This window comes from Orbicella franksi, chromosome 1 (assembly GCF_964199315.1).
Source record: "Orbicella franksi chromosome 1, jaOrbFran1.1, whole genome shotgun sequence".
NCBI lineage: Eukaryota > Metazoa > Cnidaria > Anthozoa > Scleractinia > Merulinidae > Orbicella > Orbicella franksi.
In genome coordinates, this window is record NC_138145.1 from 26,708,789 (window position 1) to 26,727,703 (window position 18,915).

Here is an 18,915-nt window from a genome sequence, read left to right on the forward strand (position 1 = left end):
TCGAGGGGGAGGAGGACGAGCGGTCGGCGGTTTTAGCGTATTCACTAAGTTTTAAAACCGCTACAATGCGTTAATGTCAATTTTCTTTTTGTGTAATTTGTCCTTTAAGCCGATCGCCGCGGGGAGCAAACCCAAAAACGCGCAAAAAGATAACTAACACTGCTTGCAGTCCATTTCTCCTTTTCAATTAATAAACGTTGTATCACGTTTGCTAAGACCTTTGTTATTAATTCCCTTACGTGGAAGGAAATAATTAGCTATGGTGGGTCAGGACGAGACTAAAAATGCTCCTTTCAGCCTGTGTACTTGATGCTGACGTCAGCAACGCACACAGGAAACTAGTGCCTTCGGTGTATCTTACTGCGTAGTTTGAATGGTAAAAAAATAATTCTGCTTTTATTAAAAGTTACGCGATATTTTCCTTGTTTTATCTAGTACAACAAAGAAAAAAACTACTTACAATGCAATACTTAATACTTACAATACCATACTCTACTCTTACGATACCTTTACTACTACAATGGGGATAATTAAGTTAGGCGATTCTTAACTATTTGTAAATGGAGGAAATTGCACGGCGACGAGAAGATATAACTTATTTTCGGGTGGTAAAAACAATATTAAAATATTTTCCCTTAAAAAGCTCGTGTCGATGTAATAATCTCATGAATATCCCTATTAAATATTACAACAAGTAAGCAACCGGAAAATATATGAACGACACTTGGTAACAAATCCAATGTATTATATACATAACCTATACCGGCACGAACAACTCTTAGGAAACATGGAAAACATGTTCCATATATGTGTTTTTAAAATAATATTGTAGAATTGCAAATGTTGTCAACTTTGAGCGTGGCCGCAAAGTTAGACAAAGCAATATTACAGAATTACAGATACTGCAGTTTTGACTGTATGCATCAGTAGGGCGGTTTTCAATAGAGTGTCATAAATTACCAAAGCAACCACAATTGCCAATCAAACGTAAACAACACAACCAACCAATGAAAATCACAACAGATGCACGTAACCATCGCCAAGCGCGGAAAAATCAATGCGTGCGACCGAGACGTGATTGGTTTTGGTTTTGCACCTGATTGTTTGATCGAGTTGGTGACGAGGTTTTTAACCAATCACAGAGCGAAGTAGCAAAAATAAGGAAATTCGCGATTTCACTCGACACCCGATTGATTTCTTTTGTGTTTGCTTAGCTCTCTTACTTCATCAAAATGGAAACTTGACCAGCTAGCGAAGATATCGCGTTGCAATTGCTTTCTTGTTCAATCATGACAACAAAAGAGATTTTAGTTGCTCAGCTTTTCCGCGCTTGGCGATAGCAGTCCACGTTTTTCCTGCGATCTGTTCGTTTATCGGTGCGCAGTTTAAGCGCGTTGAATTGTGAAGAGCTGACATAGGATTACTTTAGTGTTGGCTTCACAACAGTCAATGGAAAACCAATGAGATATCCTTCGTACACGAGATGTGATATCTGTACCATTTATCGTCTCCTTAATTACTTGACCCACTGTAGACTTTTTCCTTCATGGATGCTGGGACCAAATGTCTCTTTCATGTCCTCGGACATTTGAAGAGGTCCAACGCGTCTTATAATGCTTTCATTGGAAGGATACTTGATACAGTGGGGCAGGGTCAACTCTTTCTTGAGATCTTGGTTGGTTTGATAGTGCTTAACTTGACGCACGAGGTCGAATTTCTTAAGAAGCACGAACACTGCAATCCCCAAGATTCGAAAAATGATGAAAATTCCAATTGCGATCAACAACATGTAGAATGTGTTGAGAATGAGGCCTCGAAGAGCAGCCACGTAGGGAGCAATTGCCTTTTTGTGGACGTCTTTGTAGCGAAAGCGATCAAATTTAGTGAATCTAAAAGAGAAAAGGAAATAACATCAACAATTAATTTTTTTGCGCAAAATGAAATGTTCAGCATGTAGCGAGCGTAAGAAAACCAAAGAATCTTGAGGAGAAAGGATTCGCACTCACGACCTCCCAGATACCAGTTGGTCTCCCTAGCCGCTGAGCTTTGGAGGGAATCACTCCTTGGCAAACATGTCCATGTAAATGTTTTCTCCGTTATTTGAACTGAGTTTTACCCTATGGGTCCCGCGACACTTTATTTCGCCTGACCCGCCGGGTGGATGGGAATTTATCGCCGCCAGGTTAGCTCAGTTGGTAGAGTTCTAGACTGCTGTGCGGGAGGTCGAGGGTTTGAGCCCCAGACCGAACCAACCCTCGGGGTCTTAAAATAACCGAGGAGAATGTGTTGCCTTTATAATTACATCTGCAAATGGTTAGACTTTCATGTCTTCTCGGATAAGGACTATAAACCGTGTTCCGTCTCCTTCATTTTCAGTGTTACACGGTTAGCAGGGGACGTTAAAGAACCCACACTTTTATCGCAAATAGTGGGGCACGGAGTTCGAGGTGTTGTGGTCTGGCCTTGTCTCACAGGTTGGTGCTTTACATAGGGTTAACCTCATTGCGCCTTTCCCCCTTGGACAAAATAGTCCGAGAAAAATTACCATTTCTAATTGCATGGTATTTTATATCCGATAAATTCTGTAACCCCTACCAATCAAAATAAAGAATAGATTTTGAAGCGCATTATCCAGCACTCACCGTTGAGGTATGATTGGTTCTAAGTTACATTCAAACTGCGTCAGGTTGCTGAGGAAGTCCTGGTTATAAGAGCCAACTCCTTCGCAGCTCGTCCCAGGCTCCTCGACCCACGAGCAGTACTCTTCGTTATACAGATCAGCTTTTGCGCATTGATATGCCTGGTACATTTTAGCTTTCTTCCTGTAAAACGCTATCCTGGAATTTACTCTGGAAACGAAAAAATCAGAATGAACCCGTTGACCCTCTCACTCCCAAGAGTGCCACGTGGCACAAAATACCATTACATGCTCAATATGTGTCCAATTCTTATCAAATTTGAACTGTAAAAAGGTCTTGGACGGATCTGTCGTTTGAAAGCATAAAATCATACCCCCTCCTATATGGGACTTGAATAACCACCCCTACAAATTGTGCATGTTTTTCCTCTTAGCCTTTTAAGGTTCAGTTAATATCTGACAATACTGAACCCACACATTAACAGCTGCATATTAAGCTATAATTCAGGGGTGTACCTCAACTACCGTATACAAGGAGTGAGATATTTTTTAACGTTTTGCTTTTTTTCATTTTCAATGCTTTTCAATTCAAACTGAGGCTTCCTCCATGGCTGTTAGTATGATGTATGGTATCGTACAAATAATATATTTCAAACGGTACACTATGTGTGGTTCTTGGGTCCATAGATACCGTTTTACAAAATATGTTTTTCCTCAAGGGAGTGAAAGGGTTAAGAGACTTTTTTCATCTACTTGTCGTAGAAAAAGGTTTAAATTTGGTGCATATGATTATGTCTGTTCCATAGTGCGCTCGCTCCTGTCCTACAATTAGATAACTCGGCTGGACGCTAACTCGAAAACCTAACGGTTCATTTAGTCTCCAGTCTCATTCAAACAAGATTACGACAGTGTTCCTCGCTGACATTAATCAACGACAATCAGTTATTTAATCAGTTCAACAAATATATTTCATGTTGCCGTGCGTCTGTTCCCAGGTGACGTGAAAATGTGGTAAGAACAAAAACAGTGGCACACGAGGCGATAGCCGAATGTGTCACTGATGTTCTTACCACATTTTGACGTTTTCTGTGATCTATTACTAAACAGACGCACAGCAACATGGAATCTATCTAATAAAGAACCAACAAATTATGCTTACGACAATTTATCATCCGAGAGAAATAACAAAAATGCTAGAATAATTTGACTTATTATACAACACCTGTTTTCGTAGTAAGGAATATGAACATCGTTCACCAAAAACGCGTTCGATGTTATTCTTGTGTTGACAATCTTCCTCATGGTCAGCAGTGGCGCCATCTTGAGATCGAAATATCCAACTACATCCAACGTTTCCACGTTCAATGAGTGTTTAGCGGTTACTATGACGACATATACGGACAGAATGCCAATCACCGACAGAACGCACATGGGAACCAAGTTTGTATTGTTGATCTGCGATAAGAAAAAAAAAAAGAATTACAACAGGTTTTGATCGATATGACTGATAAAAGAAGTTTGTATGTACTGCGTTATGACCAGTCTCCTTCGCAGCCGTTATTAGTGTCTTCACGGGGAGAAGCGTCCGCGACAACGCTCTTCCAACGAAGGAGACTACGTCAAAACATGTCTGGGTTAAAAATCCCTTCCTTTTCAAGGAAAAATATCAACAACGACGGGCGGATGATTCTTTACCTTATCGAAACAACGAAAGCTAAACTGAAAAGGTTTCATACTAATTTTGCAAGTGCTAGCATGTGAAAGGATTGTTCAGTGACTCCAAAGGTCACACAATACAAAATAAAAGTGGCAGATCTCCTAGAAATAACAACTAGAAACAGATTAGCATTTCAAAGAGTTCATTCGACCATGGCACTCGAGAGAAGAATGGACTGAACGGAGTGATTCTTGGCTCTTTTTTTAAGAAGAATACCAGGCGAGCCGAGGGTAAGCATGGTCTACTGCTCGTTCTTTAGAAACCGTGCGCATCTATTTGACGCGTTCTGGGGATTTTGAGGGCAAGAATGAATCCAAGGGGAAAATGAATCCAAGAGGGGCGGGGTTGGGGGTTATTTGCTTCCCCGTTTTGAGGAACAATTGTTTTGATTGGGTTAAGTCTTATCCCCACTTTGCCCCTCCCCTACCCCCTTCTTCTTGAGTATTCCCAGATCTGCAATTACAGCTTGACCAATTTGGACTGTCATCTGACATCACCTTGATACGCCTATGAAGACCGTCTACTCAATTTTTCTAGAAGTAGTTATTACAAATTATAAATAAGAAACAAAAGCTCGGATACCTGGTAATTAACTTCCTTGATCTTGATCAGAAACTTGAGAAATACTGCATTTAGTCTGTCGAGTCCCTTTAAGCCATGGCCAATCACTTTGCGGGTTCTGGACTCGTCTGGTTTGGTTTCTTCATCTGGAGCATCGACTCTCTCGATATCCTGATTCTCTCTAATTATTTTCTCAGACTCAACTGAATTGTTGGGGGCATTCTTGCCTATGGGCATGTCTGCTTCACTCAAAGGTGTGGCTTTTGCACTGGACTTTGTATTCTCTTTAAGTCCACTAATCTGTTTCGTACGTTCCATAGATTTCATCTCTGTACCCTCGTAGTTCTCCAAATGTTCGTCTTGGACAAGTTCGAGTTTTTTATCTTTTTCTTTCTTCCTCCTTGCTTTTTTCTCTTCTTTTTTCCTTTTCCTTTCTTCTTTCTCTTCCTCCTTTTTCTGTATCTTTTCCAGTTTGTAAACTTTCGGAAAGCCGTGAATGAGCACAACGGCTAACTGGTACGTCCTGCTATGTCGATAAACAAACCACAAAAAATCCAAAATGATCAAAATGGTGGTAACCACGCCGGTTCTGTACAACTGCACGATCCATTCCAAAGCCAGCAATTCTTGGGCTCTGCCTTTATTTAGCGTACGAGATATGTTCAAGTCTGGAACCGAAATTTGATTGATGTTTATTTTTATGTCTGTCTGAAAATCTCCTTGCCATAAGGAAAAGTTCGTGTCCAGTAAGCCTGTCTGAGGAATTAGCAAATTGCCGCTGCTAAAATCACTGAAAATGTCATCGAACGAGGCAAGATTTACGTCAATGCTGGGAAAATTCACTGACAGCCCAACCCACCGTATAAATGGCTTTCCAATGCCACTTCCAAAAACCTTTGCAAGGCCGTCCAAAAAATTGTACATCCCCTTGGCAGCTTGCAGCCAAAAGCTGCCCTCTATTTTTCTCTGAATTTGGGAAATCCTGGAATTGATTTCATTGCTGTAAGCTTCCATTTGTTCGTTCAGTCGCTTTCTCTCTCTTTCGAACTTCGCTTTCGTCGCACTAAACTGCTTTTTAATACGCTTCTCAGCGGCAAGAATTATATTTTTCCGCTTCATTTCCTCCAGTTGTTTTTCTAGCATGCTTTTGAAATGACTCTCCAAAAACGCGTTGAGCTCTTTTAACTTCTGGCCACAGACAGTCTTTCCTTCTCCCAGTAGCGACCACTGTCGATTTATTTCCTGCGCCTTGTGCGTGTCCATCTGCTGCATAAAGTTATCCTCCAATTGTTTTCGCTGTTCATGGAATGACTCGTATTTTTCTAACGTCTTCACGTTCGTGTAGTGAATAGCGGTGAGTATTACAAACAGAACAGTCAGTGTTAAGAGAAAACTCTTCACCAGTCTCATGCCGACGAACCAGACAACAAACAAGATATGTCGAAAATGCAAGTCATTATCTCGGTCGCGGTGATAACTGTCTTTTGGTCGTGTTTTGTAGCCGTAGATCAAGATTACTATTAGCACAATGAACATTCCTCCTGCTGCGCCGCCAAAAGGAATCAAAACTTCAAGTTTTTTCAGATCGAAATCTTCGTCAATGTCAGGTATTTCGAATTCAGGTATTCGTCTTGAGCTCACAAGAATGAGCTTGATCGTTTTGCGTGAGTCCGTAAGGCGAGCAACAAACTGTTTGTCGATCATGTTTGTGTCTCCACCCGACGGAAGATGGAACTCTACTTTAAACGAGCAGTCTTCGTTGATTATTGCTGTGGAGAAATACATGTATTAAAATAAATACTCATATCTGGAGTATATGAATAAAAGCCTCTTTTACAGTAGAAGCGCTGACGGACACACCACGTAAGTGAACATTGACTGACTGACTGACTCACTGACTGACTGACTGACTGACTGACCGACTGACTAACTAACTAAGTCACGGTAGCAGCCACGTTCAACACTACTTTTGTAACTTCCTTTGCGATCACCTCTCTTTAGGTCCGATTTCCGCCGCTCTCTGGGGTCTGGCCAAGTTCCTACTCCCCCACTCCCCGGAGATAAGGGGAGGGGGAAGGGTGAGCGTGGGCTCATTTCCCGAAACAGCGGCTGGTAATCGAGCCTAACCTCTCCTAAGAAGAAACACAGTTTTCTGGTCCCTTAGATTTTGAATACGTAAAACGCGAATGAAACATGCTGCATGTTCAAGCAACAGCCGCCAAAATACTGAAAGGCTCGAAAACGGCTACACAGCGATATAGACTACGAGTAGTCCCTCTTTCGATTAGTCCGTCGTGCTTGACGCGAAAGAAAAACGCGACAAAAAAATGACCGCGCGAAATCCTGGGGGCGAGGAGTGCGCGCTCCTCGCCGGCAGGATTTCGCGCGGCCATTTTTGTCTCGCGGTTTTCTTTCGCGTCACGTACGACGGACTAATCGAAAGAGGGACTACTCGTAGTCTACAGCGATATGACGCACTAAACTTTCTAATGAGATGTACCTTCTGGTTGTAAAGCGCGGGGGTGGGAAGAGCATAGACCAACTCACCAATGTCATAATGATACACCTCCACGTCGGGGCGATCTTGATCCGTCAACCGCACCACGAAAAAGCCAGGGCACGAACTAGCTTGACCAGTTAAGCGGATGGTCCAGAAAGTCCTGTTCTTAAACAGCTTGCCAGTAAACGATCTATCGTTGAATATAACTGTTTCTGGAAATGTGTGTCGTAGGACTGAGCGTTCCGGTGGTACCTCAAAACTGACCTTCTGCGAATCGGACTTGTTGTACACTTTATACAACCGAGTGTTCTGCTCATGGGTTATCTTTGCAGTAAGCTGTGTGAAAGGTTCAACGTTGTTTATCGACGTACTGGATGAGATTATTGCAAATTTTTCAGCGTCCAAAGTTTGACAATCTTCCTTTGACCAAGTGTTGGTGTTGGTTTTGAACGGCTCTGTTGGCTGAAAGGAGAGTACGCTTGCGGGATTCAGGGATTCTAGTTCCTGCTCGGTTTTGTACCATCCTACATCAAAGTTCGACTCTCCAGCCTTTCCACTTATCATGATGATTTTTCTCTTGTCGTATCTAATTACAGAGGGATGTTTCAGGATCATGTAGCCATAATCGTAGCCTGTTGTCCCTCTGACAGCCTCTTGACTGTAGTTCCTAACATTTTTCTCAGTTCTTCTCAATAGCTTTCCATCTTTCCACAGTGCTGTCTCGAGTTCGAATATAGGACCTTTAGATAGTTTCACGTGACACTTGAACAATCCCCTTTTAGGAAAGATAGGGGTGATAGGGATGGTAAACTGTTTGGTTCCGACACAAGTCAACTGTGAACCGATGCATGAAGCATTGTACTGAGTACACGCACAGCTCGGACAAATGCAGTTTTCTTCAAAACAACAATCAAAGCAATACTCAAAGTGTTCCCCGAACTCCTGCTTGGAATCTGCATTGACGCTACCCTTTGTAAGATTACAGATAGGGTTCTCTCGAGCACGAACTGTGCATTCATCGCGACATTTGTTGCAGTCCATCTTAAGATTGTAGCATGCTCGAGAACGTTCTTCTTTCCAGAACTCTTCGGGTTTATGTTTGACGCCAAAAAGCCTAACAATAGGATTTTCTGCTCCGTTGCATGAAAGTAAATTTCCTGGGGCTGGTATTGTTGACGATCCGCCATCATACCTTGGACATGGGGTATCTGGTTTTCCCTTAATAATCTGCACTTCGTTCGCGGATTCTTGTAAGTTTATGCGATAATAGTCTGGAACAGGAGAATCACAGAAATTTCTTACAATATCTTGTGACGTCGGGTCATTTGGAAGCCTGCTGTTGTCGTTGACGTCATGTTTGACCTCCCCAAATGTCGTGCTGAAGTCGACGTGGCGAATTTGAAGTTGAATTGCCAGACCACTGGATCTGTTGAGCCATATTTGGGAATTGCTGGACACATTAAAAATAGTTTGTTTCACAGGTGGGCTAGCTTTAACCTGGAGAAAGGAATTAAAATGATAGATTTAACGCAATACAAATAAAGCAAATGGCTGCATTCCGACATTATTACCATAAAAATATCATGCCCAATAAGAATTGTAAACACTATAACACAGTAATAATTCATTGTGCAACCAATCAGAACTGATATAGTTCGTCACCTGGGATCGTTGGAGCAGATTAGGAATTTAAGACTAGTACTGTTAATAGCATTTCTTTGCGGAGCAAAGAATTATTTTATACCATCCTCAGAGTGAAATTATATACATAGAGCTCAGATTTTAAATACTAAAAGGTGGTAATTAGCAATTAAGACATTCGTGAAAAACAAAAACAAAGACGGTATTCGGGAGAAAAGGGTTTTAATCTCAAAATGCGAGCTCTGTGTGTGTAAGTTTAGTCTGAAGATGGTATAGACAAATACCGAAATATAACAGCCTGATAACAACCGAAGGGTTCTTGCATTATATCTCGTCCTCTATATAATATAGGCACATGCAATTACTCGGGTTAGTCTTTAGCCTTAATGTACTGAAATTACCAGCGAGTAACGGGTAATGACAAAGATTCTTACCTTTAAAATGTCTTCGTAGACAATATTGGGGGAAACTTTAATTTGCGGCAGTTTAGAAATGGCTACAATAAAAACAAACAACAAAATGTTAAGCCGAGACTGGCAAAAGGTAAGACCTCCCTACCCGACTTGCCACTTCTTGTCTCGAAAACTTTTACACCGTCCAGTACCATTTTATAGCCGTCAACTACCTAAAGCAGCGTCCACATTACGCCGGAGGAATTTGAAAACGTAGCTTTATTTCTACGGTTAGGCCTACCGTCCACACTAATCCGGCACGAAAGCGCGGAGCTTTTCGAAAACTCTCTTCAAAACGATGGCGGCTTCGGAAGGAATTTGAAACGCCGGCTTTGCGTGTTAGCGTGGACGGAAACATTTTGAAACGGAGCTTTTCGAAAACGATGACATCTCGAATATGATTTTCCTGCCCAAGTTTTCCTCAACCACAAATTCAAAATGACTGGTTATTGCTGCCTTTTCAAATTTCTTCGGCGTGGTGTGGATGGAAAACATTTTATGCGTTTGCAGAGTGAAAAGGGCGTTTTCAAATTCCTCCGGCGTAGCGTGGACAAGGCCTGAATTAGTTTACTGGTACATCACTTGCGCAGCTGTGAAAAAATGGGAGGGGACGGGTAATATAGAATGCTATGAGGAACATAGAAAAGAACCGTAGTTTACATTAAAGTGACAATAATAATAAAAGGAAAAGAAATCAAAGTCGAAATGAAGGAAGTTACCAGCGCATTTCCGGTCTGTTTTTCCTACACACGGTACTGATTCGAATTCTTTAAAATTACACGGAGGACGACACACTAAAAGTAGAAGCAGAAAATATATCATGTTCAATCCATAAAATGTCAAGGAATATGACTTATTATTGAATTGATTCGTAAAAATATAAAAATGGCACCGTATTTTTATGTATTAAAATTACTCAGTCGAGAGGAAACCAAACCAAATCAACTAGCAGCCTGAGATGAAACTTTCCTTCAGTATTAAACGAACAAAATGGCGGGAGAAACGATTTTACTCCAAACGTTCTATCGGCAAACGAGAGCGCTTGTCACCCAAGCCACCCCCATACGAAAGACTACCAGTTATCTGAAGTTACACAAATGGAAATAAAAACAAAACAAAACAAAAACAAAACAAAAAAGAATAGTCAAGGCTGTAGAAACATCAAAAAACCTGGACGCCCATGGAAGACTCGACGACCACAGAAGTAGGGAAAATATGTCTTACTAAAACCCACTACCACACGATACCGACCTTCCACTCAAACCAGAACGACCACAAATAACTCTATGTCCACACAAAACTCGACGACTACAAAAAATAGCCTTAGACGTTTACGCAAAACAATTCAAAAACCGCCTACCACATAAAACACAACAACCACACAAAAGTCCAAGTCCACACAAAACTTCACGTCGAAAAAAATTCGACGTACGTAACATAACTTGAGGTTCTCACGAAACTCCTCGTACACTCAAAACTCGGCGTCCACGCAAAACTAGACATCCTACGGAATGTTAACACGATCATTAACACAAAGGAGAAATTTTGAAACTTACTTTTACAGACTGCTTGATGAGTGTGGTTGCAAGAAGACAATTCAAAGAATCCACTCTGACATTTTTGGTCGCATCCTTTAGAAAACAGAAACAAGTGCCTTAAGTTTAAGTACATTTGACAAGAACAGGACACCCACTAAATACGGACATCTTGTACTGCTGTCTTGGCTGTTTTAGAAAAGTCCATATATTTCCTTTTAACTAAGCCGGCTAATAAAACCCGAGTGTACGGACACTCGTTTCTTCCAATACTGAGACTGACACGCTATCACACAAAGTTAACGTTAAACATTAAGCAACTCCAAGCTGTACCTAGCTCTTGTCAGTAATATCAGTGAAAATCTCAATATCGATTTTTGCCATTCCTATTCGTAGGCAAACAGGCCGACAACATAAGGTAGGACAGTTTTCATTTGCATCATATATGATGCAAATGAAAACTATCCTACCTTAGGCTCGTACCTAAGCCTGAGTCAACATACGAAATCTTCTTACAATGTCAACACTATGAGAACCACAAGCCACAAGATTGAAAAAATGATCAAGAACAAGGTCAGCTCTTGCATAACATTAAATTTTCAATTCTTTACACGTTCGAAGAAATTGTGTAGAATTTGAAAGTAACAAGATATGAGCCCCATTGCAGGATTCGAAAAACTTGAATTCTAGCTTGCCCTTTGGACAAGTAGCTCTCAAATTCTACTTGCCCTGGGCAAGTCTTAGTTTACTTGTTTTTTAATTTAGCTGGCAGACAACTTGCCTGATCCCTTGCTCATCGAGCAGATAACAATGAAAAGTTACTTGCCCAGCAGGAAAATCTACTTGTCCCAGACGAACGGACGCACTTTTTTGGAGCCCTGCATTGCTAACACTTGGACAGGATGTGACACTGTTTCGGTATATTCCACTTACTATATACACATCGTGTAACTCCTCCCTCTTGCCTGATGGCTCGCATTTTTCTTGGACAAACGCATTTTCCTGTCTGAGGGTCACAAGCTCCATTTGCGCATGTCAGGTTTCTATCAATGCACAGATTGTCGGACACGAGCCCAGCACTGGGAACATCTGAAACATTTGAACAACTACATGTAGAACAAGGTAGTTTTGTTATACGCTACTTCGTGATATGTTAAACAATTAGATTATGAGCTCGAGATTTCTATCGCGTGATAGAAATCGACAGCGAATAATCTAATTGTTTTAGTATAAATCTACTAGTCGTTCAAAACTTTATCTAAATCCTCTTCACAGACACTTCGAAAACGCCAAGAAGCGGCCGTCATTTTGTTAACGAGGGCACACTGCTACGCCACTCACTATCTATCACAGAATAGATAGTGAGTAGCGTAGCCAATCAGAGAACGACATTCGTGATAGAACGCTAGTAGATTTATACTAAATCGTGATATGATATGCGTCGTGGCGCCGGTAACGGGTCGCGCGTTACAATCGTCTATTTATTACTAAGAATAGATAATTGTAGGTAACTTGTAGCCAAAAGGTAGAAACGAAAAAAGAGAGTTGGACTTAAAAATGGACGCCACTGCATTCCTTGTAACATAACGAGGGCAGGTTTTTTTTTTTTTTTCAAGAATTTTGAGTCGACGAGACTATAACAATTTGGAATACTCTTGAAAGCGAGGTTTTAATGGCAGGTCATACACATGCTTACCAAAAACATTGATCTTCAGTTGTGTGTCGTTGCTTATCACTCTCACTTCGTTATTATTCTCCGAACTCAGGAATACTCTGGAGTCAGAGCGAAGCAATCCTCCAGGGAAGTAAACATTTATCTCGACATTGGTGGTCTGCAATTGAGCGTGTAGAGCGCATGCGCACACGGCCACAACCAATAAATGAGTACCACTTGACAAAGATGTACCAGGTCCTAGACCAACGTGGGAAGCGCGGTGACTCTCAGGAGATGGATTCTCTGAAAAGTCAAAGAAAAATCCCTTGTGAGTACAAAATATCGCATTACCAGGTTTGGCGCTTCATCTATTTCATGGGTTTGATGAGTTGAAAGCCATCCCTGCATTCATTATTTAAACCCTGACGGTAAGCTGACCTCAGCTTTTAGTCATTTTTCAGCTGTCTTCAAGATACGCGATCTATATAGGCACGCCCCTGTCAGAACTGAGCATCATAAGTGTTAAAATTTCCGTCGTGTCATTTGTCAGTTTTAGGCCTCTTTTTTGGTGCCTGCGTATTTACATCATTGTCTCCTCAAGTCGGAATTTGCTGACATTTTGCCAATGTCAGAATTTCAAACTGTTCATGTCTCTGCGCTGTTAAGAATTACTTAGAATTACCAGAATTAAGCGACGTTTTTCTGTGTCGGAATTTCATACCATTTGTCATTATCAAAATCTTGTTCTAGTCGTTAGTATCAGAGTTTGGCAACATTTGTTACTAAGCTTCTCTACCAGGAGACGACAAGAGCGATGAAGGCGTAGAAATTAAGAGCGGGTGTGGAGAAGGCTAGCTATGCCTGGTTTCAAGGCGGACTAAACTAACGTCAGCCTAGTTAAGGCTTATTTACCTAGAAACATGCTGTAAGGTGATTCGTCAGAAATAAAACTTTCCGTACAATTTTTTCAAACTTTCCCTGAATGTTCCCTACCAAACACTGTTTCGAAAAATACAATAAAAAGAAAAGGTCACCATGCTCGTAAGAGATATGATGGGCCAATCTTAACCCATTTATGCCTAACCACGCGCGTTATTTCATCAGTTCACGTTGCAATTTGCGGTAGGTGAAAGGAAAGGTTATTAAAGGAATACTTGAAAAACAATCTTGACAGGTAGAAAGTCTCGGGCGCATAGAACAATTTAATATACAATTTATGGAAAAATCACACAATTCTAAACGACATTAACTCAAAACGCTCCTCGAATCGTTGTTTTCAAGGTCATAATTCGCATCCTCGCGTAAACGGTTTTGTTCACTCTTTTAGCTATATCTTTTTTCGTTCTGAACAATTTTTTCTTAACTTTTTAAGTTAAAGAGGGTAATTTGTACACCAAAATTATGCAATAAAAAATATAGGCTACCGAGCTCGTTTAAGAGAAAAGGAGCATTTATTTTGCTGCCAAGGCTTACCTTGAAGGAAATCTGTTACGTTTACAAACTGACTAACAAACAAACAAGCAAACAATACAATAACAGTTTTAAGTTCTACAAGCAGTTTTTGAAGAAGCACCAACCTTCATCCAACTCTTTCGTAGCTTCTTTTTTAAGGATGGGTTTTCGCCTTCTTTTCCAATAGCAACAGTAACACAAAGCAGACACCACAAGTCCAAGGACAACAAAAGATCCCACACTGGCGAGTATTATAACGAGCAGTTTATCTTTCTCACTGGTGTCAGCTCGTTCTGGTAAACTGGGCTCGTACTGTAGAAAAAGAGAAAATCACACATTTTTAGCAGAATTGTTTAAAAATGATTGGGTCTAGCAAGGAAAGGGTTTTACGCTACGGAGGCACGTTATTTGGTGGTCATGAAGGCAGCAATTTAAGTTCACGTTCATGACCGTTCATGTATACATGTTAAGTGGACGAAGGCAAGTAGTACGTTGGAAGGTAGCTACAAGGCATGGACAAATTTTGTTGTAAAAAGACCAAAAACATGAAATCATAACCGTAATACCTACAGAATAAGTGTCAGCACCCCCATTCCCCCTTTCAATGTTAGAAAATGGTAAAATGCAAAAACTTGAGTTAGATGAAAGCGTTTTGTCAACATTGCACAGGGGTGGGGAGGGGCCGATGTGTACATAGAGTGATTTTAGGCAGGTTAGGTTAGGCCGGTTACGTTTGAAGGTAGATGATAGGTATAGGTAGTTAGGTAAAGAAATGAAGAGGAAAAATTAAAGAAAAACGCTCGACATACCACATGTAGCAAGATAGTGTGATTATCATTGATGGACGTGTACGATATTTTCACTTGCGATTTATTTTGTTCTTCTGGAGTTGTCGTTAGCAATTCAATCCAGAATTCACTGCTCTCGTGAAAAATTACTCTTCCCTGTCAAAGAAAGAAAAAATACAAATACTCGGAACCAAACTTTTCACCAAAATAACGATACAAAGTATACCCAACAGTCGATTAGAGCCAGTAAAAGAAGTTATCTTCAGTTGAACCTAACATACATCCCCAAGATTTTCTATCTCAGCTGGTTAATGTTATTAATATTTTTTTTGGCGGATCGACAAATTTAGTAGAGGATTACATGTAAATTGAGTTACTTACTGGTAAACTGTGGCGAATAATCAGTGTCTTGTTGTTATCCCTTGCATTACTGTAGTTAACTCTCTCGCCAGATTCCGGAAAGCCTATAAATCTTCGGGATGTTCTACCGGCGAACGAATGTGACCCAAGAAGCAGGCTTGATAGGAGAACCAATCTGGAAATAACTATTCTAGAGGAACACACGGCCATTTCTCCTGAGAAATAACAAATCATAAAGAACTTAAAATCAGTTAAAGTTTCACACACCAAACGCAAATGCAAACCTGTCATAAGCTAGGATAAAGTAGTGTCGTCAAACATGGTTCATCGGTTTCCCCTCGTTATTGGCCGAGCGTAATCCACTCCACGCACAGAGATTTCGCACATTTATGAGTATAACCTCCCATTTCCGTACCACGCGCAGAACGCTTGCGCAGAACGTTGGCGGAAATCACTTGTGCTAGCTATAGAGATCTAACCCATTTGACACTCATTAATAAATTGCTACTAAAGCACTTTTGTACAGATAAGATATTCCGTCGGATCTGACGAGTGGCTTTATAACTGGATTTGTGATCGGCTGAGGCGCGGTTTTACTTAAAGCGCAATGCAAGCTGAAAAAATAACAGTACTCCACTTTAATGCCACTTAGCATACTTGACAACTGAAGTTCACCCTGTTGGTACATGCATGGACGAATGATCAATACCGTATTGCCTTCTCTCGGCTAGCTTTGACTTACGTCGCATTTGAGTTAAACACGACCAGTTCCGTATTCTTTATAACATGAGGAAAATGTTTCTTAAATCTAACTGCAAAAGTTAATGTGCAAGTTAAGGACACATGCAGAGAGACTCGGTACATTAAAATAACTAGCAACATTGAATTGATCCGTACATAACCCACCTTGTAATACGCGAGTTCGCGATGTTTTCCCTTTAACTGATCAAATCTACTCTGCTTGTTTTCTAGTTAAGCTCAGTTTTAAACTTCAGTCTATTTAAAACGTCAACTTCCGCTGAATGAATGAGGTGGTGACCGTGACTTCCGGCGGCCATTTAAGGACACATTGACCATCCAGTATCATGGCTTAATCAAAAGGAAATGACGTGTTTGAGGTCAGTCGCTACAGCTAGAAAAGGCAATAACAATTACAGAGCTAAGTAGCTCCTGTCTAGAGAGTTTGTTTTCTTAGAAGGTAAAAAAAATAAAATGATCTCGAACCTGCCCTGACTTGAGCGTGTCGCATGGAACTGAAAAAAATATCAAGGCCGCTAAAAAAAGATAATTAAACAAACGTAAAAATGTTGTGTTTTGCATCATTAAGCTCTTGTTTGAATCCCTGGAATAAAGTTCGGAATTATTGAAAGCGACAGCCCTTTGTGAGATGACAAAGTTTCACATTATCGTTTCGTTTCCACTACATAAAAGACAACCCTTAGTTTATTAACTTGGATAATGTTCAAAAAGGTACCTGTAAATGGATTCTCCACTCGACGTCCTCAATGTTGTTGATGATAGTTCAATCAAATGTACAGCTGTGTTGGGCGAGAAATATGCATCGAGTGTTTATTATGTAGGAAAACAACGATAAGTCAATTGCCGGTCACGCACAGTTGGTCAACGCGACTCGCTCGTTGCGAGGGTGGGTGAATCGCGCACTCGAGTCTGTGAAACGCGAAGACGCGTAAAGCGTGAATGTCACGCAACAGAAATCAAGGGCAGTACAGATTTTCCGATCCATAAAGGCGCGTTGTAACGAGCTCTTTAGAGAGAATAATAATATTATGTCCCCGTCAACCATTCGCCAATAATATACGGTTGATAAATATGTACGTGTGGTTATAGAAATGCGTGCATTAATTTGGTATGACAGAAACAACAATTGGCCTGCAGATTTGCCAAATAATTGATCCAGTTTGGGTAGTTAACCCTGGTGAGAATCCTGACACGATCTTTGAGGATCTTTAAAGATCTTCAAGGACCTGCCAAAGATCCTTAAAGATAAGGATCTTTTGGCGGTGGCCTCATGGTTAGTGCGCTTGTCTCCGGATCGAGGGGTCCGGGTTCGAGCCCTGGCCGGAGACATTGTGTTGTGTTCTTGCGCAAGACACTTTACTCTCACAGTGACTCTCTCCACCCAGGTGTATAAATGGGTACCGGCGAACTTAAAGCTGGGGGTAACCCTGCGATGGACTAGCATCCCATCCAGGGGGGAGTAGAAATACTCCTAGTCGCTTCATGCCACAGAAACCGGGATAAGCTCCGGCCTGATGGGCCACTTGACTCGCATGCAGACTTTACCTTACCTTACCTAAGGATCCTTTAAAGACCTGTAAAGATCTTTAAAAGAAATTCAAAGATCTTTAATGGAAAGATCTTTCAAGGATCTTTGCTAGGATCCTTTAAGGTGGTTCCCTAGTAAAAGAACCCGCCATAGATTTCCGATGAAACTTGGTGTGCTGTTGTTACAGGACAAGGAGATATTAAAAACGTAGTAAAAAGAGGGGGTCACCGTGCTTGTTTTCACGCCACAATGCTGACAAATACGGTTATTTAGGTGACTTTTAGTAATCTCCGTGCGCAACAAAAAAAGCTTGATTATTTTTCAATGCAGCGTGTTATATCACACAGCGTTTTACTTTCTTTGATTGTTTATTCATCTACGTCCCAGAAAAAAAAATGTCTTCAAATACCCTGCATTTTTTTATCCTTTAAGGGATCATAATTTGGACATGCGCTGTTGGGCCCGTTATGTCTCCCTCTGTAGTATAAGTTTCATTTGCCAAAAAAGTAGCCATGGACTTCTGCTAATTTTTTTCCCAGTTATTGAGGATATTGTTCTCATTGAAATTATGAAATAAAAAGTGGGGATCACCGTGTTCGTTTAAGAGAAACGGAACATTTATTTCGCTATCGAGCTTAGTTTGAGGGAAATCTCCTACGTTCTATACGCGCACCCGCTCATGTGCGCGCGCTAATGACGCGAAAATCGTGCGTAGCAAGGATGCGCAATGCAATACTAAGGAATCACCTTAGGATCCTTGAGGATTCAGTGAAGATCTTTCAACGATCTTTGAGGAATCTTTCCTTCAGGATCTTCAAGGATTTTATCAAGATTTTGCAAAGATCCTTGGTAAGATCTCAGCAGGATCTTTGCTAGGATCCTTCAAGATCCTTGAGGATTATACCTACAAAAGAAAATCAGTCCATAAATTTTGAAACTAGAGGGGTTGAAGCACTGAAAAAGTTAAAGTACATTTAGCAAAAAAATTTGAGCCCCTCTGTCAACACTTCAAAGGGGCTTAGCCAGGATTTTTCAAAGGGGGGGGGGGGGGGGTCACACTTTGACAAAGTGAGGGTACTTGCCAGATTGTCATGTCCACCTCCACACCGTGTTGTAGCTTGTTTGCTCAAAAAATGCTTACATAAGGGAGGGGGGTGTCACAGGCACCCTAGGACCCCCCTACCTGCTCCCTTGCTTCAGTCAGCACAAGTTTAACATCAAGGCTTCCCACTAATTAGACTGTTCTTCTACAGGAGATGTACTCAATGTGTTAAATGATCACTGGCAAATTAACTGGAAATAAGAAAGTAATCATGGAAATAAATTTGAT

General features: G+C 41.0%; 1 protein-coding gene across 1 annotated transcript; it reads right to left on the reverse strand.

Moving 5' to 3' along the window:
• Window positions 1-22: 22 nt before the first annotated feature.
• Window positions 23-18,912, reverse strand: LOC145499943 (uncharacterized). Its single transcript, XM_081479460.1, has 13 exons — window positions 15,320-18,912; window positions 14,960-15,094; window positions 14,276-14,462; window positions 12,741-13,001; window positions 11,978-12,133; window positions 11,066-11,140; window positions 10,229-10,303; window positions 9,492-9,553; window positions 7,464-8,913; window positions 4,938-6,685; window positions 3,861-4,093; window positions 2,643-2,849; window positions 23-1,889 (listed from the first exon to the last, which is right to left on the reverse strand). The coding sequence occupies exons 1-13, from the start codon at window positions 15,587-15,589 to the stop codon at window positions 1,517-1,519; spliced, it is 5,232 nt and encodes a 1,743-aa protein (XP_081335586.1). The 5' UTR covers window positions 15,590-18,912; the 3' UTR covers window positions 23-1,516.
• Between the last annotated feature and the right edge of the window lie 3 nt (window positions 18,913-18,915).